This window comes from Oncorhynchus masou, unplaced genomic scaffold (genome assembly GCF_036934945.1).
Source record: "Oncorhynchus masou masou isolate Uvic2021 unplaced genomic scaffold, UVic_Omas_1.1 unplaced_scaffold_2062, whole genome shotgun sequence".
Classification (NCBI taxonomy): domain Eukaryota; kingdom Metazoa; phylum Chordata; class Actinopteri; order Salmoniformes; family Salmonidae; genus Oncorhynchus; species Oncorhynchus masou.
In genome coordinates this window covers 632-26,556 of record NW_027008549.1, presented here as the reverse complement: position 1 = coordinate 26,556, position 25,925 = coordinate 632, and the positions used below count along the sequence as shown (strand labels likewise).

General features: G+C 53.0%; 1 protein-coding gene across 1 annotated transcript in view; it reads right to left on the bottom strand.

Annotated features, from left to right (window-relative positions):
* LOC135532853 (Golgi apparatus protein 1-like) overlaps positions 1–25,313 on the bottom strand; it is a gene marked incomplete at both ends in the record, with an annotated part of 76,567 nt that extends 51,254 nt beyond the window's left edge. Inside the window, 2 exons of the mRNA XM_064960284.1 lie at positions 9,584–9,670; positions 25,284–25,313. Of these exons, the coding sequence (XP_064816356.1) occupies positions 9,584–9,670; positions 25,284–25,313 (117 nt within the window). The remainder of the gene's footprint in view (positions 1–9,583; positions 9,671–25,283) is intronic.
* Between the last annotated feature and the right edge of the window lie 612 nt (positions 25,314–25,925).

Here is a 25,925-nt window from a genome sequence, read left to right as displayed (position 1 = left end):
CACTGAGGGGGGGCTTAATCTGAGGGGGGGCAGAGGTGGAATACACACTCCTTAATCTGGGGGGGGGGACAGAGGTGGAATACACACTCCTTAATCTGAGGGGGGACAGAGGTGGAATACACACTCCTTAATCTGAGGGGGGGGGCAGAGGTGAAATACACACTCCTTAATCTGAGGGGGGACAGAGGTGAAATACACACTCCTTAATCTGAGGGGGGGCAGAGGTGAAATACACACTCCTTAATCTGAGGGGGGGCAGAGGTGAAATACACACTCCTTAATCTGAGGGGGGGACAGAGGTGAAATACACACTCCTTAATCTGAGGGGGGGGACAGAGGTGAAATACACACTCCTTAATCTGAGGGGGGGGACAGAGGTGAAATACACACTCCTTAATCTGAGGGGGGGGACAGAGGTGAAATACACACTCCTTAATCTGAGGGGGGGACAGAGGTGAAATACACATTCCTTAGAATACAACACACACCACTGAGGTGAAGTTAAAACAGACGTTGTTAATAGGATTGAATAGTAGGATAGGTTTTAACTCCTCGAAAACCTGTAACAAGATTATGTGTTTTAAATGATTGGATGAAGTTCTATCGTCTCTATGACAACCTGTCCTTTGAAAACATCCAGTGGAAGAGAAGGAAAAGCTGAGTAGATGACCAGGCTAGATGACCAGGCTAGATGACCTGGCTAGATGGGATGACCTGGCTAGATGGGATGACCTGGCTAGATGGGATGACCTGGCTAGATGGGATGACCTGGCTAGATGGGATGACCTGGCTAGATGGGATGACCTGGCTAGAAGGGATGACCTGGCTAGATGGGATGACCTGGCTAGATGGGATGACCTGGCTAGATGACCTGGTTGAGTAGATGACCTGGCTAGATGACCTGGCTAAATGGGATGACCTGGCTAGATGGGAAGACCTGGCTAGATGACCTGGCTGAGTAGATGACCTGGCTGAGTAGATCACTGTCTCTGTACTACGGCCCTACAGGGGACAGGTGGTGCCCTACAGGGGACAAGCGGTGCCCACAGTCCCTACGGCCCTACAGGGGACAGGTATTGCCCACAGTCCATACGGCCCTACAGGGGACAGGTAGTGCCCACAGTCCCTACGGCCCTACAGGGGACAGGTGGTGCCCTATAGGGGACAGGTAGTGCCCTACAGGGGACAGGTGGTGCCCACAGTCCCTACGGCCCTACAGGGGACAGGTGGTGCCCTATAGGGGACAGGTAGTGCCCTACAGGGGACAGGTAGTGCCCTACAGGGGACAGGTAGTGCCCTACAGGGGACAGGTAGTGCCCTACAGGGGACAGGTAGTGCCCTACAGGGGACAGGTGGTGCCCTATAGGGGACAGGTAGTGCCCTACAGGGGACAGGTGGTGCCCTATAGGGGACAGGTAGTGCCCTACAGGGGACAGGTAGTGCCCCATAGGGGACAGGTAGTGCCCCATAGGGGACAGGTAGTGCCCTACAGGGGACAGGTAGTGCCCTACAGGGGACAGGTAGTGCCCTACAGGGGACAGGTGGTGCCCTACAGGGGACAGGTGGTGCCCTACAGGGGACAGGTGGTGCCCTACAGGGGACAGGTGGTGCCCTACAGGGGACAGGTGGTGCCCTATAGGGGACAGGTAGTGCCCTACAGGGGACAGGTAGTGCCCTACAGGGGACAGGTAGTGCCCTACAGGGGACAGGTAGTGCCCTACAGGGGACAGGTAGTGCCCTACAGGGGACAGGTAGTGCCCTACAGGGGACAGGTAGTGCCCTACAGGGGACAGGTAGTGCCCTACAGGGGACAGGTAGTGCCCTACAGGGGACAGGTAGTGCCCTACAGGGGACAGGTAGTGCCCTACAGGGGACAGGTAGTGCCCTACAGGGGACAGGTAGTGCCCTACAGGGGACAGGTAGTGCCCTACAGGGGACAGGTAGTGCCCTACAGGGGACAGGTAGGGGACAGGTGCCCTACAGGGGACAGGTAGTGCCCTACAGGGGACAGGTAGTGCCCTACAGGGGACAGGTAGTGCCCTACAGGGGACAGGTAGTGCCCTACAGGGGACAGGTAGTGCCCTACAGGGGACAGGTAGTGCCCTACAGGGGACAGGTAGTGCCCTACAGGGGACAGGTAGTGCCCTACAGGGGACAGGTAGTGCCCTACAGGGGACAGGTAGTGCCCTACAGGGGACAGGTAGTGCCCTACAGGGGACAGGTAGTGCCCTACAGGGGACAGGTAGTGCCCTACAGGGGACAGGTAGTGCCCTACAGGGGACAGGTAGTGCCCTACAGGGGACAGGTAGTGCCCTACAGGGGACAGGTGGTGCCCTACAGGGGACAGGTGGTGCCCTACAGGGGACAGGTAGTGCCCTACAGGGGACAGTAACCTGAAGAACAGAGACCAGTCAGTGTCCTCAGTAACCTGAAGAACAGAGACCAGTCAGTGTCCTCAGTAACCCGAAGAACAGAGACCAGTCAGAGTCCTCAGTAACCTGAAGAACAGAGACCAGTCAGTGTCCTCAGTAACCCGAAGAACAGAGACCAGTCAGTGTCCTCAGTAACCTGAAGAACAGAGACCAGTCACTGTCCTCAGTAACCTGAAGAAGAACAGAGACCAGTCAGTGTCCTCAGTAACCTGAAGTAGAACAGAGACCAGTCAGTGTCCTCAGTAACCTGAAGTAGAACAGAGACCAGTCAGTGTCCTCAGTAACCTGAAGTAGAACAGAGACCAGTCAGTGTCCTCAGTAACCTGAAGTAGAACAGAGACCAGTCAGTGTCCTCGGTAACCTGAAGTAGAACAGAGACCAGTCAGTGTCCTCGGTAACCCGAAGAACAGAGACCAGTCAGTGTCCTCGGTAACCCGAAGAACAGAGACCAGTCAGTGTCCTCGGTAACCCGAAGAACAGAGACCAGTCAGTGTCCTCGGTAACCCGAAGAACAGAGACCAGTCAGTGTCCTCGGTAACCCGAAGAACAGAGACCAGTCAGTGTCCTCGGTAACCCGAAGAACAGAGACCAGTCAGTGTCCTCGGTAACCCGAAGAACAGAGACCAGTCAGTGTCCTCGGTAACCCGAAGAACAGAGACCAGTCAGTGTCCTCGGTAACCCGAAGAACAGAGACCAGTCAGTGTCCTCGGTAACCCGAAGAACAGAGACCAGTCAGTGTCCTCGGTAACCCGAAGAACAGAGACCAGTCAGTGTCCTCGGTAACCCGAAGAACAGAGACCAGTCAGTGTCCTCGGTAACCCGAAGAACAGAGACCAGTCAGTGTCCTCGGTAACCCGAAGAACAGAGACCAGTCAGTGTCCTCGGTAACCCGAAGAACAGAGACCAGTCAGTGTCCTCGGTAACCCGAAGAACAGAGACCAGTCAGTGTCCTCAGTAACCTGAAGAACAGAGACCAGTCAGTGTCCTCAGTAACCTGAAGAACAGAGACCAGTCAGTGTCCTCGGTAACCTGAAGAACAGAGACCAGTCACTGTCCTCAGTAACCCGAAGAACAGAGACCAGTCACTGTCCTCAGTAACCCGAAGAACAGAGACCAGTCACTGTCCTCAGTAACCCGAAGAACAGAGACCAGTCAGTGTCCTCAGTAACCTGAAGAACAGAGACCAGTCACTGTCCTCGGTAACCTGAAGATCAGAGACCAGTCAGTGTCCTCAGTAACCTAAAGTAGAACAGAGACCAGTCAGTGTCCTCAGTAACCCGAAGAACAGAGAGGGGACAGGTAGTGCCCTACAGGGGACAGGTAGTGCCCTATAGGGGACAGGTAGTGCCCTATAGGGGACAGGTAGTGCCCTATAGGGGACAGGTGGTGCCCTACAGGGGACAGGTAGTGCCCTACAGGGGACAGGTAGTGCCCCATAGGGGACAGGTAGTGCCCCATAGGGGACAGGTAGTGCCCTACAGGGGACAGGTAGTGCCCTACAGGGGACAGGTAGTGCCCCATAGGGGACAGGTAGTGCCCCATAGGGGACAGGTAGTGCCCCATAGGGGACAGGTAGTGCCCTACAGGGGACAGGTAGTGCCCTACAGGGGACAGGTAGTGCCCTACAGGGGACAGGTAGTGCCCCATAGGGGACAGGTAGTGCCCAACAGGGGACAGGTAGTGCCCTACAGGGGACAGGTAGTGCCCTACAGGGGACAGGTAGTGCCCTACAGGGGACAGGTAGTGCCCTACAGGGGACAGGTAGTGCCCTACAGGGGACAGGTAGTGCCCCACAGGGGACAGGTAGTGCCCCACAGGGGACAGGTAGTGCCCCACAGGGGACAGGTAGTGCCCCACAGGGGACAGGTAGTGCCCCACAGGGGACAGGTAGTGCCCCACAGGGGACAGGTAGTGCCCCACAGGGGACAGGTAGTGCCCCACAGGGGACAGGTAGTGCCCCACAGGGGACAGGTAGTGCCCCACAGGGGACAGGTAGTGCCCCATAGGGGACAGGTAGTGCCCTATAGGGGACAGGTAGTGCCCCATAGGGGACAGGTAGTGCCCTACAGGGGACAGGTGGTGCCCTACAGGGGACAGGTGGTGCCCTACAGGGGACAGGTGGTGCCCTATAGGGGACAGGTAGTGCCCTATAGGGGACAGGTGGTGCCCTATAGGGGACAGGTGGTGCCCTACAGGGGACAGGTAGTGCCCTATAGGGGACAGGTAGTGCCCTACAGGGGACAGGTAGTGCCCTACAGGGGACAGGTAGTGCCCTACAGGGGACAGGTAGTGCCCTACAGGGGACAGGTAGTGCCCTATAGGGGACAGGTAGTGCCCTACAGGGGACAGGTAGTGCCCTACAGGGGACAGGTAGTGCCCTACAGGGGACAGGTAGTGCCCTACAGGGGACAGGTAGTGCCCTACAGGGGACAGGTAGTGCCCTACAGGGGACAGGTAGTGCCCTATAGGGGACAGGTAGTGCCCTATAGGGGACAGGTGGTGCCCTACAGGGGACAGGTAGTGCCCTACAGGGGACAGGTAGTGCCCTACAGGGGACAGGTAGTGCCCTACAGGGGACAGGTAGTGCCCTACAGGGGACAGGTAGTGCCCTACAGGGGACAGGTAGTGCCCTACAGGGGACAGGTAGTGCCCTACAGGGGACAGGTAGTGCCCTACAGGGGACAGGTAGTGCCCTACAGGGGACAGGTAGTGCCCTACAGGGGACAGGTAGTGCCCTATAGGGGACAGGTGGTGCCCTATAGGGGACAGGTAGTGCCCTATAGGGGACAGGTGGTGCCCTATAGGGGACAGGTGGTGCCCTATAGGGGACAGGTAGTGCCCTATAGGGGACAGGTAGTGCCCCATAGGGGACAGGTAGTGCCCCATAGGGGACAGGTGGTGCCCTATAGGGGACAGGTGGTGCCCTATAGGGGACAGGTGGTGCCCTATAGGGGACAGGTAGTGCCCCATAGGGGACAGGTAGTGCCCCATAGGGGACAGGTAGTGCCCTATAGGGGACAGGTAGTGCCCTACAGGGGACAGGTGGTGCCCTACAGGGGACAGGTAGTGCCCTACAGGGGACAGGTAGTGCCATATAGGGGACAGGTAGTGCCCTATAGGGGACAGGTGGTGCCCTATAGGGGACAGGTAGTGCCCCACAGGGGACAGGTAGTGCCCCACAGGGGACAGGTAGTGCCCCACAGGGGACAGGTAGTGCCCCACAGGGGACAGGTAGTGCCCCACAGGGGACAGGTAGTGCCCTACAGGGGATAGGTAGTGCCCTACAGGGGACAGGTAGTGCCCCACAGGGGACAGGTAGTGCCCCACAGGGGACAGGTAGTGCCCCACAGGGGACAGGTAGTGCCCTACAGGGGATAGGTAGTGCCCTACAGGGGACAGGTAGTGCCCTACAGGGGACAGGTAGTGCCCCATAGGGGACAGGTAGTGCCCTATAGGGGACAGGTAGTGCCCTACAGGGGACAGGTAGTGTCCCATAGGGGACAGGTAGTGCCCCATAGGGGACAGGTAGTGCCCTATAGGGGACAGGTGGTGCCCTACAGGGGACAGGTGGTGCCCTACAGGGGACAGGTGGTGCCCTACAGGGGACAGGTAGTGCCCTACAAGGGACAGGTAGTGCCCTATAGGGGACAGGTGGTGCCCTACAGGGGACAGGTAGTGCCCTACAGGGGACAGGTAGTGCCCTATAGGGGACAGGTAGTGCCCTACAGGGGACAGGTAGTGCCCTATAGGGGACAGGTGGTGCCCTACAGGGGACAGGTGGTGCCCTACAGGGGACAGGTAGTGCCCTACAGGGGACAGGTAGTGCCCTACAGGGGACAGGTAGTGCCCTACAGGGGACAGGTAGTGCCCTACAGGGGACAGGTAGTGCCCTACAGGGGACAGGTGGTGCCCTACAGGGGACAGGTGGTGCCCTACAGGGGACAGGTAGTGCCCTACAGGGGACAGTAACCTGAAGAACAGAGACCAGTCAGTGTCCTCAGTAACCTGAAGAACAGAGACCAGTCAGTGTCCTCAGTAACCCGAAGAACAGAGACCAGTCAGTGTCCTCAGTAACCTGAAGAACAGAGACCAGTCAGTGTCCTCAGTAACCTGAAGAAGAACAGAGACCAGTCAGTGTCCTCAGTAACCTGAAGAACAGAGACCAGTCAGTGTCCTCAGTAACCTGAAGTAGAACAGAGACCAGTCAGTGTCCTCAGTAACCTGAAGTAGAACAGAGACCAGTCAGTGTCCTCAGTAACCTGAAGTAGAACAGAGACCAGTCAGTGTCCTCAGTAACCTGTAGAACAGAGACCAGTCACTGTCCTCAGTAACCCGAAGAACAGAGACCAGTCAGTGTCCTCAGTAACCCGAAGAACAGAGACCAGTCAGTGTCCTCGGTAACCCGAAGAACAGAGACCAGTCAGTGTCCTCGGTAACCCGAAGAACAGAGACCAGTCAGTGTCCTCGGTAACCCGAAGAACAGAGACCAGTCAGTGTCCTCGGTAACCCGAAGAACAGAGACCAGTCAGTGTCCTCGGTAACCCGAAGAACAGAGACCAGTCAGTGTCCTCAGTAACCCGAAGAACAGAGACCAGTCACTGTCCTCGGTAACCCGAAGAACAGAGACCAGTCAGTGTCCTCGGTAACCCGAAGAACAGAGACCAGTCAGTGTCCTCAGTAACCTGAAGAACAGAGACCAGTCAGTGTCCTCAGTAACCTGAAGAACAGAGACCAGTCACTGTCCTCGGTAACCTGAAGAACAGAGACCAGTCACTGTCCTCAGTAACCTGAAGAACAGAGACCAGTCACTGTCCTCAGTAACCCGAAGAACAGAGACCAGTCACTGTCCTCAGTAACCTGAAGAACAGAGACAAGTCAGTGTCCTCAGTAACCTGAAGAACAGAGACCAGTCAGTGTCCTCAGTAACCCGAAGAACAGAGACCAGTCAGTGTCCTCAGTAACCTGAAGAACAGAGACCAGTCACTGTCCTCGGTAACCTGAAGATCAGAGACCAGTCAGTGTCCTCAGTAACCTAAAGTAGAACAGAGACCAGTCAGTGTCCTCAGTAACCCGAAGAACAGAGAGGGGACAGGTAGTGCCCTACAGGGGACAGGTAGTGCCCTATAGGGGACAGGTAGTGCCCTATAGGGGACAGGTAGTGCCCTATAGGGGACAGGTGGTGCCCTACAGGGGACAGGTAGTGCCCTACAGGGGACAGGTAGTGCCCTACAGGGGACAGGTAGTGCCCTACAGGGGACAGGTAGTGCCCCATAGGGGACAGGTAGTGCCCCATAGGGGACAGGTAGTGCCCTACAGGGGACAGGTAGTGCCCCATAGGGGACAGGTAGTGCCCTACAGGGGACAGGTAGTGCCCTACAGGGGACAGGTAGTGCCCTACAGGGGACAGGTAGTGCCCCATAGGGGACAGGTAGTGCCCAACAGGGGACAGGTAGTGCCCTACAGGGGACAGGTAGTGCCCTACAGGGGACAGGTAGTGCCCTACAGGGGACAGGTAGTGCCCTACAGGGGACAGGTAGTGCCCTACAGGGGACAGGTAGTGCCCTACAGGGGACAGGTAGTGCCCCATAGGGGACAGGTAGTGCCCCACAGGGGACAGGTAGTGCCCCACAGGGGACAGGTAGTGCCCTACAGGGGACAGGTAGTGCCCCACAGGGGACAGGTAGTGCCCCATAGGGGACAGGTAGTGCCCTATAGGGGACAGGTAGTGCCCTATAGGGGACAGGTAGTGCCCTACAGGGGACAGGTAGTGCCCTACAGGGGACAGGTAGTGCCCTACAGGGGACAGGTAGTGCCCTACAGGGGACAGGTGGTGCCCTATAGGGGACAGGTGGTGCCCTACAGGGGACAGGTAGTGCCCTACAGGGGACAGGTAGTGCCCTACAGGGGACAGGTAGTGCCCTACAGGGGACAGGTAGTGCCCTACAGGGGACAGGTAGTGCCCTACAGGGGACAGGTAGTGCCCTACAGGGGACAGGTAGTGCCCTACAGGGGACAGGTAGTGCCCTACAGGGGACAGGTAGTGCCCTATAGGGGACAGGTGGTGCCCTACAGGGGACAGGTGGTGCCCTACAGGGGACAGGTAGTGCCCTACAGGGGACAGGTAGTGCCCTACAGGGGACAGGTAGTGCCCTACAGGGGACAGGTAGTGCCCTATAGGGGACAGGTGGTGCCCCACAGGGGACAGGTAGTGCCCTATAGGGGACAGGTGGTGCCCCACAGGGGACAGGTAGTGCCCCACAGGGGACAGGTAGTGCCCTATAGGGGACAGGTAGTGCCCCACAGGGGACAGGTAGTGCCCTACAGGGGATAGGTAGTGCCCTACAGGGGACAGGTAGTGCCCTACAGGGGACAGGTAGTGCCCCATAGGGGACAGGTAGTGCCCTATAGGGGACAGGTAGTGCCCCATAGGGGACAGGTAGTGCCCTATAGGGGACAGGTAGTGCCCTACAGGGGACAGGGTGCCATTTAGGACCCAGTCAATGTCACAGCAACAACAGACTGACATCATCAGGCTCATGGTACAGCTCTGCAGCCATAAAGACATGTTGCTGAGTGTGTGTGTGTGTGTGTGTGTGTGTGTGTGTGTGTGTGTGTGTGTGTGTGTGTGTGTGTGTGTGTGTGTGTGTGTGTGTGTGTGTGCGCGTGCGTGCGCGTGTGTGTCTCAGACTAACCTCAGTGATAGTACTCTTGCAGATGTGTGTGTGTGTGTGTGTGTGTGTGTGTGTGTGTGTGTGTGTGTGTGTGTGTCTCAGACTAACCTCAGTGATAGTACTCTTGCAGATGTGTGTGTGTGTGTGTGTGTGTGTGTGTGTGTGTGTGTGTGTGTGTGTGTGTGTGTGTGTGTGTGTGTGTGTGTGTGTGTGTGTGTGTCAGACTAACCTCAGTGATAGTACTCTTGCAGATGTGTGTGTGTGTGTGTGTGTGTGTGTGTGTGTGTGTGTGTCTCAGACTAACCTCAGTGATAGTACTCTTGCAGGTGTGTGTGTGTGTGTGTGTGTGTGTGTGTGTGTGTGTGTGTGTCTCAGACTAACCTCAGTGATAGTACTCTTGCAGATGTGTGTGTGTGTGTGTGTGTGTGTGTGTGTGTGTGTGTGTGTGTGTGTGTGTGTGTGTGTGTGTGTCAGACTAACCTCAGTGATAGTACTCTTGCAGATGTCCATGGCCACAGACTCAAACTTGGGATCCATTGTCAGGTTCAGCTTGTAGTTCCATAGCAACTGGAGGGAAGAAGGAGAGAAACCATGAGACACACAGACAGACACAGAGAGAGACCATGAGACACACAGACAGACACACAGAGACAGAGAGAGACCATGAGACACACAGACAGACACACAGAGACAGAGAGAGACCATGAGACACACAGACAGACACAGAGAGAGACCATGAGACACACAGACAGACACACAGAGACAGAGAGAGACCATGAGACACACAGACAGACACACACAGAGAGAGACCATGAGACACACAGACAGACACACAGAGACAGACAGTGAGACAGAGAGACAGAAGGGAGGGAGAGAGAAGAGACAGATATGATACCAGAACAGAACCTGTTGGTAGGGGAAAATTCCTGACTTGGTAGCATAACAGACCTCAGCTCTGCCAGTCTAACCTGGGTTGGAGGAGAGGAGAGGTACCATAACAGATCTCAGCTCTGCCAGTCTAACCTGGGTTGGAGGAGAGGTACCATAACAGACCTCAGCTCTGCCAGTCTAACCTGGGTTGGAGGAGAGGAGAGGTACCATAACATATCTCAGCTCTGCCAGTCTAACCTGGGTTGGAGGAGAGGAGAGGTACCATAACAGATCTCAGCTCTGCCAGTCTAACCTGGGTTGGAGGAGAGGAGAGGTACCATAACAGATCTCAGCTCTGCCAGTCTAACCTGGGTTGGAGGAGAGGAGAGGTACCATAACAGATCTCAGCTCTGCCAGTCTAACCTGGGTTGGAGGAGAGGTACCATAACAGATCTCAGCTCTGCCAGTCTAACCTGGGTTGGAGGAGAGGAGAGGTACCATAACAGATCTCAGCTCTGCCAGTCTAACCTGGGTTGGAGGAGAGGAGAGGTACCATAACAGATCTCAGCTCTGCCAGTCTAACCTGGGTTGGAGGAGAGGAGAGGTACCATAACAGATCTCAGCTCTGCCAGTCTAACCTGGGTTGGAGGAGAGGAGAGGTACCATAACAGATCTCAGCTCTGCCAGTCTAACCTGGGTTGGAGGAGAGGAGAGGTACCATAACAGATCTCAGCTCTGCCAGTCTAACCTGGGTTGGAGGAGAGGTACCATAACAGACCTCAGCTCTGCCAGTCTAACCTGGGTTGGAGGAGAGGTACCATAACAGATCTCAGCTCTGCCAGTCTAACCTGGGTTGGAGGAGAGGAGAGGTACCATAACAGATCTCAGCTCTGCCAGTCTAACCTGGGTTGGAGGAGAGGAGAGGTACCATAACAGATCTCAGCTCTGCCAGTCTAACCTGGGTTGGAGGAGAGGAGAGGTACCATAACAGATCTCAGCTCTGCCAGTCTAACCTGGGTTGGAGGAGAGGAACCATAACAGATCTCAGCTCTGCCAGTCTAACCTGGGTTGGAGGAGAGGTACCATAACAGATCTCAGCTCTGCCAGTCTAACCTGGGTTGGAGGAGAGGAGAGGTACCATAACAGATCTCAGCTCTGCCAGTCTAACCTGGGTTGGAGGAGAGGAGAGGTACCATAACAGATCTCAGCTCTGCCAGTCTAACCTGGGTTGGAGGAGAGGAGAGGTACCATAACAGATCTCAGCTCTGCCAGTCTAACCTGGGTTGGAGGAGAGGAACCATAACAGATCTCAGCTCTGCCAGTCTAACCTGGGTTGGAGGAGAGGAGAGGTACCATAACAGATCTCAGCTCTGCCAGTCTAACCTGGGTTGGAGGAGAGGAGAGGTACCATAACAGACCTCAGCTCTGCCAGTCTAACCTGGGTTGGAGGAGAGGAGAGGTACCATAACAGATCTCAGCTCTGCCAGTCTAACCTGGGTTGGAGGAGAGGTACCATAACAGATCTCAGCTCTGCCAGTCTAACCTGGGTTGGAGGAGAGGAGAGGTACCATAACAGATCTCAGCTCTGCCAGTCTAACCTGGGTTGGAGGAGAGGAGAGGTACCATAACAGATCTCAGCTCTGCCAGTCTAACCTGGGTTGGAGGAGAGGAGAGGTACCATAACAGATCTCAGCTCTGCCAGTCTAACCTGGGTTGGAGGAGAGGAGAGGTACCATAACAGACCTCAGCTCTGCCAGTCTAACCTGGGTTGGAGGAGAGGTACCATAACAGATCTCAGCTCTGCCAGTCTAACCTGGGTTGGAGGAGAGGAGAGGTACCATAACAGACCTCAGCTCTGCCAGTCTAACCTGGGTTGGAGGAGAGGAGAGGTACCATAACAGATCTCAGCTCTGCCAGTCTAACCTGGGTTGGAGGAGAGGTACCATAACAGATCTCAGCTCTGCCAGTCTAACCTGGGTTGGAGGAGAGGAGAGGTACCATAACAGACCTCAGCTCTGCCAGTCTAACCTGGGTTGGAGGAGAGGTACCATAACAGATCTCAGCTCTGCCAGTCTAACCTGGGTTGGAGGAGAGGAGAGGTACCATAACAGATCTCAGCTCTGCCAGTCTAACCTGGGTTGGAGGAGAGGTACCATAACAGACCTCAGCTCTGCCAGTCTAACCTGGGTTGGAGGAGAGGAGAGGTACCATAACAGACCTCAGCTCTGCCAGTCTAACCTGGGTTGGAGGAGAGGAGGGGTACCATAACAGATCTCAGCTCTGCCAGTCTAACCTGGGTTGGAGGAGAGGAGAGGTACCATAACAGACCTCAGCTCTGCCAGTCTAACCTGGGTTGGAGGAGAGGTACCATAACAGATCTCAGCTCTGCCAGTCTAACCTGGGTTGGAGGAGAGGTACCATAACAGACCTCAGCTCTGCCAGTCTAACCTGGGTTGGAGGAGAGGTACCATAACAGATCTCAGCTCTGCCAGTCTAACCTGGGTTGGAGGAGAGGTACCATAACAGATCTCAGCTCTGCCAGTCTAACCTGGGTTGGAGGAGAGGTACCATAACAGATCTCAGCTCTGCCAGTTTAACCTGGGTTGGAGGAGAGGTACCATAACAGATCTCAGCTCTGCCAGTCTAACCTGGGTTGGAGGAGAGGTACCATAACAGATCTCAGCTCTGCCAGTCTAACCTGGGTTGGAGGAGAGGAGAGGTACCATAACAGATCTCAGCTCTGCCAGTCTAACCTGGGTTGGAGGAGAGGTACCATAACAGATCTCAGCTCTGCCAGTCTAACCTGGGTTGGAGGAGAGGAGAGGTACCATAACAGATCTCAGCTCTGCCAGTCTAACCTGGGTTGGAGGAGAGGAGAGGTAACATAACAGACCTCAGCTCTGCCAGTCTAACCTGGGTTGGAGGAGAGGTACCATAACAGATCTCAGCTCTGCCAGTCTAACCTGGGTTGGAGGAGAGGAGAGGAACCATAACAGATCTCAGCTCTGCCAGTCTAACCTGGGTTGGAGGAGAGGAGAGGTACCATAACAGATCTCAGCTCTGCCAGTCTAACCTGGGTTGGAGGAGAGGAGAGGTACCATAACAGATCTCAGCTCTGCCAGTCTAACCTGGGTTGGAGGAGAGGAGAGGTACCATAACAGATCTCAGCTCTGCCAGTCTAACCTGGGTTGGAGGAGAGGAGAGGTACCATAACAGATCTCAGCTCTGCCAGTCTAACCTGGGTTGGAGGAGAGGAGAGGTACCATAACAGACCTCAGCTCTGCCAGTCTAACCTGGGTTGGAGGAGAGGTACCATAACAGATCTCAGCTCTGCCAGTCTAACCTGGGTTGGAGGAGAGGAGAGGTACCATAACAGACCTCAGCTCTGCCAGTCTAACCTGGGTTGGAGGAGAGGAGAGGTACCATAACAGATCTCAGCTCTGCCAGTCTAACCTGGGTTGGAGGAGAGGAGAGGTACCATAACAGACCTCAGCTCTGCCAGTCTAACCTGGGTTGGAGGAGAGGTACCATAACAGATCTCAGCTCTGCCAGTCTAACCTGGGTTGGAGGAGAGGAGAGGTACCATAACAGATCTCAGCTCTGCCAGTCTAACCTGGGTTGGAGGAGAGGTACCATAACAGACCTCAGCTCTGCCAGTCTAACCTGGGTTGGAGGAGAGGAGAGGTACCATAACAGACCTCAGCTCTGCCAGTCTAACCTGGGTTGGAGGAGAGGAGGGGTCCCATAACAGATCTCAGCTCTGCCAGTCTAACCTGGGTTGGAGGAGAGGAGAGGTACCATAACAGACCTCAGCTCTGCCAGTCTAACCTGGGTTGGAGGAGAGGTACCATAACAGATCTCAGCTCTGCCAGTCTAACCTGGGTTGGAGGAGAGGAGAGGTACCATAACAGATCTCAGCTCTGCCAATCTAACCTGGGTTGGAGGAGAGGAGAGGTACCATAACAGATCTCAGCTCTGCCAGTCTAACCTGGGTTGGAGGAGAGGAGAGGTACCATAACAGACCTCAGCTCTGCCAGTCTAACCTGGGTTGGAGGAGAGGTACCATAACAGATCTCAGCTCTGCCAGTCTAACCTGGGTTGGAGGAGAGGTACCATAACAGACCTCAGCTCTGCCAGTCTAACCTGGGTTGGAGGAGAGGTACCATAACAGATCTCAGCTCTGCCAGTCTAACCTGGGTTGGAGGAGAGGAGAGGTACCATAACAGATCTCAGCTCTGCCAGTCTAACCTGGGTTGGAGGAGAGGTACCATAACAGACCTCAGCTCTGCCAGTCTAACCTGGGTTGGAGGAGAGGAACCATAACAGATCTCAGCTCTGCCAGTCTAACCTGGGTTGGAGGAGAGGAGAGGTACCATAACAGACCTCAGCTATGCCAGTCTAACCTGGGTTGGAGGAGAGGAGAGGTACCATAACAGATCTCAGCTCTGCCAGTCTAACCTGGGTTGGAGGAGAGGTACCATAACAGATCTCAGCTCTGCCAGTCTAACCTGGGTTGGAGGAGAGGAGAGGTACCATAACAGATCTCAGCTCTGCCAGTCTAACCTGGGTTGGAGGAGAGGAGAGGTACCATAACAGACCTCAGCTCTGCCAGTCTAACCTGGGTTGGAGGAGAGGTACCATAACAGATCTCAGCTCTGCCAGTCTAACCTGGGTTGGAGGAGAGGAGAGGAACCATAACAGATCTCAGCTCTGCCAGTCTAACCTGGGTTGGAGGAGAGGAGAGGTACCATAACAGATCTCAGCTCTGCCAGTCTAACCTGGGTTGGAGGAGAGGAGAGGTACCATAACAGATCTCAGCTCTGCCAGTCTAACCTGGGTTGGAGGAGAGGAGAGGTACCATAACAGACCTCAGCTCTGCCAGTCTAACCTGGGTTGGAGGAGAGGTACCATAACAGATCTCAGCTCTGCCCGTCTAACCTGGGTTGGAGGAGAGGAGAGGTACCATAACAGATCTCAGCTCTGCCAGTCTAACCTGGGTTGGAGGAGAGGTACCATAACAGATCTCAGCTCTGCCAGTCTAACCTGGGTTTGAGGAGAGGAGAGGTACCATAACAGATCTCAGCTCTGCCAGTCTAACCTGGGTTGGAGGAGAGGAGAGGTACCATAACAGATCTCAGCTCTGCCAGTCTAACCTGGGTTGGAGGAGAGGAGAGGTACCATAACAGATCTCAGCTCTGCCAGTCTAACCTGGGTTGGAGGAGAGGTACCATAACAGATCTCAGCTCTGCCAGTCTAACCTGGGTTGGAGGAGAGGAGAGGTACCATAACAGATCTCAGCTCTGCCAGTCTAACCTGGGTTGGAGGAGAGGTACCATAACAGATCTCAGCTCTGCCAGTCTAACCTGGGTTGGAGGAGAGGTACCATAACAGATCTCAGCTCTGCCAGTCTAACCTGGTTTGGAGGAGAGGTACCATAACAGATCTCAGCTCTGCCAGTCTAACCTGGGTTGGAGGAGACATACCATAACAGATCTCAGCTCTGCCAGTCTAACCTGGGTTGGAGGAGAGGAGAGGTACCATAACAGATCTCAGCTCTGCCAGTCTAACCTGGGTTGGAGGAGAGGTACCATAACAGACCTCAGCTCTACCAGTCTAACCTGGGTTGGAGGAGAGGAGAGGTACCATAACAGATCTCAGCTCTGCCAGTCTAACCTGGGTTGGAGGAGAGGAGAGGTACCATAACAGATCTCAGCTCTGCCAGTCTAACCTGGGTTGGAGGAGAGGTACCATAACAGATCTCAGCTCTGCCAGTCTAACCTGGGTTGGAGGAGAGGAGAGGTACCATAACAGATCTCAGCTCTGCCAGTCTAACCTGGGTTGGAGGAGAGGAGAGGTACCATAACAGATCTCAGCTCTGCCAGTCTAACCTGGGTTGGAGGAGAGGTACCATAACAGATCTCAGCTCTGCCAGTCTAACCTGGGTTGGAGGAGAGGAGAGGTACCATAACAGATCTCAGCTCTGCCAGTCTAACCTGGGTTGGAGGAGAGGTACCATAACAGATCTCAGCTCTGCCAGTCTAACCTGGGTTGGAGGAGAGGTACCATAACAGATCTCAGCTCTGCCAGTCTAACCTGGGTTGGAGGAGAGGTACCATAACAGATCTCAGCTCTGCCAGTCTAACCTGGGTTGGAGGAGAGGTACCATAACAGATCTCAGCTCTGCCAGTCTAACCTGGGTTGGAGGAGAGGAGAGGTACCATAACAGATCTCAGCTCTGCCAGTCTAACCTGGGTTGGAGGAGAGGAGAGGTACCATAACAGATCTCAGCTCTGCCAGTCTAACCTGGGTTGGAGGAGAGGAGAGGTACCATAACAGATCTCAGCTCTGCCAGTCTAACCTGGGTTGGAGGAGAGGAGAGGTACCATAACAGATCTCAGCTCTGCCAGTCTAACCTGGGTTGGAGGAGAGGTACCATAACAGACCTCAGCTCTGCCAGTCTAACCTGGGTTGGAGGAGAGGAGAGGTACCATAACAGATCTCAGCTCTGCCAGTCTAACCTGGGTTGGAGGAGAGGAGAGGTACCATAACAGATCTCAGCTCTGCCAGTCTAACCTGGGTTGGAGGAGAGGTACCATAACAGATCTCAGCTCTGCCAGTCTAACCTGGGTTGGAGGAGACGTACCATAACAGATCTCAGCTCTGCCAGTCTAACCTGGGTTGGAGGAGAGGAGAGGTAACATAACAGATCTCAGCTCTGCCAGTCTAACCTGGGTTGGAGGAGAGGAGAGGTACCATAACAGATCTCAGCTCTGCCAGTCTAACCTGGGTTGGAGGAGAGGAGAGGTACCATAACAGATCTCAGCTCTGCCAGTCTAACCTGGGTTGGAGGAGAGGTACCATAACAGATCTCAGCTCTGCCAGTCTAACCTGGGTTGGAGGAGAGGTACCATAACAGATCTCAGCTCTGCCAGTCTAACCTGGGTTGGAGGAGAGGTACCATAACAGATCTCAGCTCTGCCAGTCTAACCTGGGTTGGAGGAGAGGAGAGGTACCATAACAGATCTCAGCTCTGCCAGTCTAACCTGGGTTGGAGGAGAGGAGAGGTACCATAACAGATCTCAGCTCTGCCAGTCTAACCTGGGTTGGAGGAGAGGAGAGGTACCATAACAGATCTCAGCTCTGCCAGTCTAACCTGGGTTGGAGGAGAGGAGAGGTACCATAACAGATCTCAGCTCTGCCAGTCTAACCTGGGTTGGAGGAGAGGTACCATAACAGACCTCAGCTCTGCCAGTCTAACCTGGGTTGGAGGAGAGGAGAGGTACCATAACAGATCTCAGCTCTGCCAGTCTAACCTGGGTTGGAGGAGAGGAGAGGTACCATAACAGATCTCAGCTCTGCCAGTCTAACCTGGGTTGGAGGAGAGGTACCATAACAGATCTCAGCTCTGCCAGTCTAACCTGGGTTGGAGGAGACGTACCATAACAGATCTCAGCTCTGCCAGTCTAACCTGGGTTGGAGGAGAGGAGAGGTAACATAACAGATCTCAGCTCTGCCAGTCTAACCTGGGTTGGAGGAGAGGAGAGGTACCATAACAGATCTCAGCTCTGCCAGTCTAACCTGGGTTGGAGGAGAGGAGAGGTACCATAACAGATCTCAGCTCTGCCAGTCTAACCTGGGTTGGAGGAGAGGTACCATAACAGATCTCAGCTCTGCCAGTCTAACCTGGGTTGGAGGAGAGGAGAGGTACCATAACAGATCTCAGCTCTGCCAGTCTAACCTGGGTTGGAGGAGAGGAGAGGTACCATAACAGATCTCAGCTCTGCCAGTCTAACCTGGGTTGGAGGAGAGGAGAGGTACCATAACAGATCTCAGCTCTGCCAGTCTAACCTGGGTTGGAAGAGAGGAGAGGTACCATAACAGATCTCAGCTCTGCCAGTCTAACCTGGGTTGGAGGAGAGGTACCATAACAGATCTCAGCTCTGCCAGTCTAACCTGGGTTGGAGGAGAGGAGAGGTACCATAACAGATCTCAGCTCTGCCAGTCTAACCTGGGTTGGAGGAGAGGAGAGGTACCATAACAGACCTCAGCTCTGCCAGTCTAACCTGGGTTGGAGGAGAGGAGAGGTACCATAACAGACCTCAGCTCTGCCAGTCTAACCTGGGTTGGAGGAGAGGTACCATAACAGATCTCAGCTCTGCCAGTCTAACCTGGGTTGGAGGAGAGGTACCATAACAGATCTCAGCTCTGCCAGTCTAACCTGGGTTGGAGGAGAGGAGAGGTACCATAACAGAACTCAGCTCTGCCAGTCTAACCTGGGTTGGAGGAGAGGTACCATAACAGACCTCAGCTCTGCCAGTCTAACCTGGGTTGGAGGAGAGGAGAGGTACCATAACAGATCTCAGCTCTGCCAGTCTAACCTGGGTTGGAGGAGAGGAGAGGTACCATAACAGATCTCAGCTCTGCCAGTCTAACCTGGGTTGGAGGAGAGGAGAGGTACCATAACAGATCTCAGCTCTGCCAGTCTAACCTGGGTTGGAGGAGAGGTACCATAACAGATCTCAGCTCTGCCAGTCTAACCTGGGTTGGAGGAGAGGAGAGGTACCATAACAGATCTCAGCTCTGCCAGTCTAACCTGGGTTGGAGGAGAGGAGAGGTACCATAACAGATCTCAGCTCTGCCAGTCTAACCTGGGTTGGAGGAGAGGAGAGGTACCATAACAGATCTCAGCTCTGCCAGTCTAACCTGGGTTGGAAGAGAGGAGAGGTACCATAACAGATCTCAGCTCTGCCAGTCTAACCTGGGTTGGAGGAGAGGTACCATAACAGATCTCAGCTCTGCCAGTCTAACCTGGGTTGGAGGAGAGGAGAGGTACCATAACAGATCTCAGCTCTGCCAGTCTAACCTGGGTTGGAGGAGAGGAGAGGTACCATAACAGATCTCAGCTCTGCCAGTCTAACCTGGGTTGGAGGAGAGGAGAGGTACCATAACAGACCTCAGCTCTGCCAGTCTAACCTGGGTTGGAGGAGAGGAGAGGTACCATAACAGACCTCAGCTCTGCCAGTCTAACCTGGGTTGGAGGAGAGGTACCATAACAGATCTCAGCTCTGCCAGTCTAACCTGGGTTGGAGGAGAGGTACCATAACAGATCTCAGCTCTGCCAGTCTAACCTGGGTTGGAGGAGAGGAGAGGTACCATAACAGACCTCAGCTCTGCCAGTCTAACCTGGGTTGGAGGAGAGGAGAGGTACCATAACAGATCTCAGCTCTGCCAGTCTAACCTGGGTTGGAGGAGAGGTACCATAACAGACCTCAGCTCTGCCAGTCTAACCTGGGTTGGAGGAGAGGAGAGGTACCATAACAGACCTCAGCTCTGCCAGTCTAACCTGGGTTGGAGGAGAGGAGAGGTACCATAACAGACCTCAGCTCTGCCAGTCTAACCTGGGTTGGAGGAGAGGTTCCTGACTATGTTCCATAACAGATCAGACTTGTCAACAGGAGCTAGGGCATCTAACAAGGTGACATGGGAGGGGTGGCAGGTGCCGAAAGCGAACACAATATGATGCCCAGTCACCTTATTAATTCAGCCACTTAGATAAACTTAGAGGTTGGCGGCGGGGGGGGTGAAAGAGTCACTAGCCGTCTGCTATCCCTACCAGGCAGGCAGAGAGCTAATCCATGAGGCCCTCTATCCACGCGGCCCTCTATCCACGAGGCCCTCTATCCACGAGGCCCTCTATCCACGAGGCCCTCTATCCACGAGGCCCTCTATCCACGAGGCCCTCTATCCACGAGGCCCTCTATCCACGAGGCCCTCTATCCACGAGGCCCTCTATCCACGAGGCCCTCTATCCAAGAGGCCCTCTATCCAAGAGGCCCTCTATCCAAGAGGCCCTCTATCCATGAGGCCCTCTATCCATGAGGCCCTCTATCCATGAGGCCCTCTATCCATGAGGCCCTCTATCCATGAGGCCCTCTATCCATGAGGCCCTCTATCCATGAGGCCCTCTATCCATGAGGCCCTCTATCCATGAGGCCCTCTATCCATGAGGCCCTCTATCCATGAGGCCCTCTATCCATGAGGCCCTCTATCCATGAGGCCCTCTATCCATGAGGCCCTCTATCCATGAGGCCCTCTATCCATGAGGCCCTCTATCCATGAGGCCCTCTATCCATGAGGCCCTCTGGGAGAACATGAAGGCTGTATCTCCACGGCAGACCCAAAACAGCCCCGTGTCTCCAGACCCAAAACAGCCCCGTGTCTCCAGACCCAAAACAGCCCCGTGTCTCCAGACCCAAAACAGCCCCGTGTCTCCAGACCCAAACAGCCCCGTGTCTCCAGACCCAAAACAGCCCCGTGTCTCCAGACCCAAAACAGCCCCGTGTCTCCAGACCCAAAACAGCCCCGTGTCTCCAGACCCAAAACACCCCCGTGTCTCCAGACCCAAAACACCCCCCGTGTCTCCAGACCCAAAACACCCCCCGTGTCTCCAGACCCAAAACACCCCCGTGTCTCCAGACCCAAAACACCCCGTGTCTCCAGACCCAAAACAGCCCCGTGTCTCCAGACCCAAAACAGCCCCGTGTCTCCAGACCCAAAACACCCCTTCTGTTATGTTACAGTCTAAAATGGATTCAATAAAACATGTTGCTCATCAATCTACACACAATACGCCATCATAAAGTGACAACAGGTTTTTAGAAACGTTTGCATCTGTATTAAAAATAAAAAACAAACTGAGCGAGAGGGGTTAAAAGACGGCTAACGGTGCTTCAACAAAGTACAGAGCAAAGGATCTGAATACTTTACTTTCTATACATTTGCACAAACTCCTAAAAATCTGTTTTTTTCTTTGTCATTATTGTGTATTGTGTGTAGATTGATGTGGGGGGGGTGACTATTTAATCCATTTTAGAAGAAGTCTAACGTAACAAAATGTGGAGAAAGTCAAGGGGTCTGAATACTGCCTGAACGACCGCAACGAACTGTAGTGATCCTATCAACATCTAGCAGCCACAACGAACTGTAGTGATCCTATCAACATCTAGCAGCCACAACGAACTGTAGTGATCCTATCAACATCTAGCAGCCACAACGAACTGTAGTGATCCTATCAACATCTAGCAGCCACAACGAACTGTAGTGATCCTATCAACATCTAGCAGCCACAACGAACTGTAGTGATCCTATCAACATCTAGCAGCCACAACGAACTGTAGTGATCCTATCAACATCTAGCAGCCACAACGAACTGTAGTGATCCTATCAACATCTAGCAGCCACAACGAACTGATCCTATCAACATCTAGCAGCCACAACGAACTGTAGTGATCCTATCAACATCTAGCAGCCACAACAAACTGTAGTGATCCTATCAACATCTAGCAGCCACAACGAACTGTAGTGATCCTATCAACATCTAACATCTAACTGCAGTGATCCTATCAACATCTAACTGTAGTGATCCTATCAACATCTAGCAGCCACAACGAACTGTAGTGATCCTATCAACATCTAGCAGCCACAACGAACTGTAGTGATCCTATCAACATCTAGCAGCCACAACGAACTGTAGTGATCCTATCAACATCTAGCAGCCACAACTGTAGTGATCCTATCAACATCTAGCAGCCACAACGAACTGTAGTGATCCTATCAACATCTAGCAGCCACAACGAACTGTAGTGATCCTATCAACATCTAGCAGCCACAACGAACTGTAGTGATCCTATCAACATCTAGCAGCCACAACGAACTGTAGTGATCCGATCAACATCTAGCAGCCACAACGAACTGTAGTGATCCTATCAACATCTAGCAGCCACAACGAACTGTAGTGATCCTATCAACATCTAGCAGCCACAACGAACTGTAGTGATCCTATCAACATCTAGCAGCCACAACGAACTGTAGTGATCCTATCAACATCTAGCAGCCACAACGAACTGTAGTGATCCTATCAACATCTAGCAGCCACAACGAACTGTAGTGATCCTATCAACATCTAGCAGCCACAACGAACTGTAGTGATCCTATCAACATCTAGCAGCCACAACGAACTGTAGTGATCCTATCAACATCTAGCAGCCACAACGAACTGTAGTGATCCTATCAACATCTAGCAGCCACAACGAACTGTAGTGATCCTATCAACATCTAGCAGCAACAACGAACTGTAGTGATCCTATCAACATCTAGCAGCCACAACGAACTGTAGTGATCCTATCAACATCTAGCAGCCACAACGAACTGTAGTGATCCTATCAACATCTAGCAGCCACAACGAACTGTAGTGATCCTATCAACATCTAGCAGCCACAACGAACTGTAACTGTAGTGATCCTATCAACATCTAGCAGCCACAACGAACTGTAGTGATCCTATCAACATCTAGCAGCCACAACGAACTGTAGTGATCCTATCAACATCTAGCAGCCACAACGAACTGTAGTGATCCTATCAACATCTAGCAGCCACAACGAACTGTAGTGATCCTATCAACATCTAGCAGCCACAACGAACTGTAGTGATCCTATCAACATCTAGCAGCCACAACGAACTGTAGTGATCCTATCAACATCTAGCAGCCACAACGAACTGTAGTGATCCTATCAACATCTAGCAGCCACAACGAACTGTAGTGATCCTATCAACATCTAGCAGCCACAACGAACTGTAGTGATCCTATCAACATCTAGCAGCCACAACGAACTGTAGTGATCCTATCAACATCTAGCAGCCACAACGAACTGTAGTGATCCTATCAACATCTAGCAGCCACAACGAACTGTAGTGATCCTATCAACATCTAGCAGCCACAACGAACTGTAGTGATCCTATCAACATCTAGCAGCCACAACGAACTGTAGTGATCCTATCAACATCTAGCAGCCACAACGAACTGTAGTGATCCTATCAACATCTAGCAGCCACAACGAACTGTAGTGATCCTATCAACATCTAGCAGCCACAACGAACTGTAGTGATCCTATCAACATCTAGCAGCCACAACGAACTGTAGTGATCCTATCAACATCTAGCAGCCACAACGAACTGTAGTGATCCTATCAACATCTAGCAGCCACAACGAACTGTAGTGATCCTATCAACATCTAGCAGCCACAACGAACTGTAGTGATCCTATCAACATCTAGCAGCCACAACGAACTGTAGTGATCCTATCAACATCTAGCAGCCACAACGAACTGTAGTGATCCTATCAACATCTAGCAGCCACAACTGAATCTGTAACTGTGATCCTATCAACATCTAGCAGCCACAACGAACTGTAGTGATCCTATCAACATCTAGCAGCCACAACGAACTGTAGTGATCCTATCAACATCTAGCAGCCACAACGAACTGTAGTGATCCTATCAACATCTAGCAGCCACAACGAACTGTAGTGATCCTATCAACATCTAGCAGCCACAACGAACTGTAGTGATCCTATCAACATCTAGCAGCCACAACGAACTGTAGTGATCCTATCAACATCTAGCAGCCACAACGAACTGTAGTGATCCTATCAACATCTAGCAGCCACAACGAACTGTAGTGATCCTATCAACATCTAGCAGCCACAACGAACTGTAGTGATCCTATCAACATCTAGCAGCCACAACGAACTGTAGTGATCCTATCAACATCTAGCAGCCACAACGAACTGTAGTGATCCTATCAACATCTAGCAGCCACAACGAACTGTAGTGATCCTATCAACATCTAGCAGCCACAACGAACTGTAGTGATCCTATCAACATCTAGCAGCCACAACGAACTGTAGTGATCCTATCAACATCTAGCAGCCACAACGAACTGTAGTGATCCTATCAACATCTAGCAGCCACAACGAACTGTAGTGATCCTATCAACATCTAGCAGCCACAACGAATCTGTCAACATCTAGTGATCCTATCAACATCTAGCAGCCACAACGAACTGTAGTGATCCTATCAACATCTAGCAGCCACAACGAACTGTAGTGATCCTATCAACATCTAGCAGCCACAACGAACTGTAGTGATCCTATCAACATCTAGCAGCCACAACGAACTGTAGTGATCCTATCAACATCTAGCAGCCACAACGAACTGTAGTGATCCTATCAACATCTAGCAGCCACAACGAACTGTAGTGATCCTATCAACATCTAGCAGCCACAACGAACTGTAGTGATCCTATCAACATCTAGCAGCCACAACGAACTGTAGTGATCCTATCAACATCTAGCAGCCACAACGAACTGTAGTGATCCTATCAACATCTAGCAGCCACAACAAACTGTAGTGATCCTATCAACATCTAGCAGCCACAACGAACTGTAGTGATCCTATCAACATCTAGCAGCCACAACGAACTGTAGTGATCCTATCAACATCTAGCAGCCACAGCGAACTGTAGTGATCCTATCAACATCTAGCAGCCACAGAACTGTAATCCTATCAACATCTGCAGCCATCCTGTAGTGATCCTATCAACATCTAGCAGCCACAGCGAACTGTAGTGATCCTATCAACATCTAGCAGCCACAACGAACTGTAGTGATCCTATCAACATCTAGCAGCCACAACGAACTGTAGTGATCCTATCAACATCTAGCAGCCACAACGAACTGTAGTGATCCTATCAACATCTAGCAGCCACAACGAACTGTAGTGATCCTATCAACATCTAGCAGCCACAACGAACTGTAGTGATCCTATCAACATCTAGCAGCCACAACGAACTGTAGTGATCCTATCAACATCTAGCAGCCACAACGAACTGTAGTGATCCTATCAACATCTAGCAGCCACAACGAACTGTAGTGATGCTATCAACATCTAGCAGCTGAGTGGTGTACTTCTCCTGCCATGTGAAGATGCTGTCACCTCCGGAGGGGAGGTCTTCTCCTGCCATGTGAAGATGCTGTCACCTCCGGAGGGGAGGTCTTCTCCTGCCATGTGAAGATGCTGTCACCTCCGGAGGGGAGGTCTTCTCCTGCCATGTGAAGATGCTGTCACCTCCAGAGGGGAGGTCTTCTCCTGCCATGTGAAGATGCTGTCACCCCCAGAGGGGAGGTCTTCTCCTGCCATGTGAAGATGCTGTCACCTCCGGAGGGGAGGTCTTCTCCTGCCATGTGAAGATGCTGTCACCTCCAGAGGGGAGGTCTTCTCCTGCCATGTGAAGATGCTGTCACCTCCAGAGGGGAGGTCTTCTCCTGCCATGTGATGCTGTCATCGCTCATCCCGTACGTGTGACTTGGCAGAGCTGTGACAGACTTCAAAAGCGTTGATGGGGAAACTGTGTCAAGATGAGGGGAGAGAGAGAGAGAGAGGGCGAGGAAGGAGAGAGAGAGAGGAGCACTTACATGGTTGCAGTCGACAGCAATCTCGGTTTCCTGGAAAGAGAGAAACACAGGTATTAGACTCCATGATCAAGACTCTTTTTACTCAGTCATTACAGAAGATGAGAGCACACACACACACACACACACACCTCCACAACTTCACCCTCGACAGGTTTTTATTGAAGGCCTCAGGGTTACTGAGCTGGCGGTTATAAATATATGAGAACCTCCATTAGTTAGGGCTGGTGTCTGTCCTACAGAGGACCAGAGGACCCATTAGTTAGGGTTGGTGTCTGTCCTACAGAGGAACCAATAGTTAGGGCTGGTGTCTGTCCCACAGAGGAACCATTAGTTAGGGCTGGTGTCTGTCCTACAGAGGAACCAGAGGAACCATTAGTTAGGGCTGGTGTCTGTCCTACAGAGGACCCATTAGTTAGGGCTGGTGTCTGTCCTACAGAGGACCCATTAGTTAGGGCTGGTGTCTGTCCTACAGAGGAACCATTAGTTAGGACTGGTGTCTGTCCTACAGAGGAACCATTAGTTAGGGCTGGTGTCTGTCCTACAGAGGGACCATTAGTTAGGGCTGGTGTCTGTCCTACAGAGGGACCATTAGTTAGGGCTGGTGTCTGTCCTACAGAGGGACCATTAGTTAGGGCTGTCCTA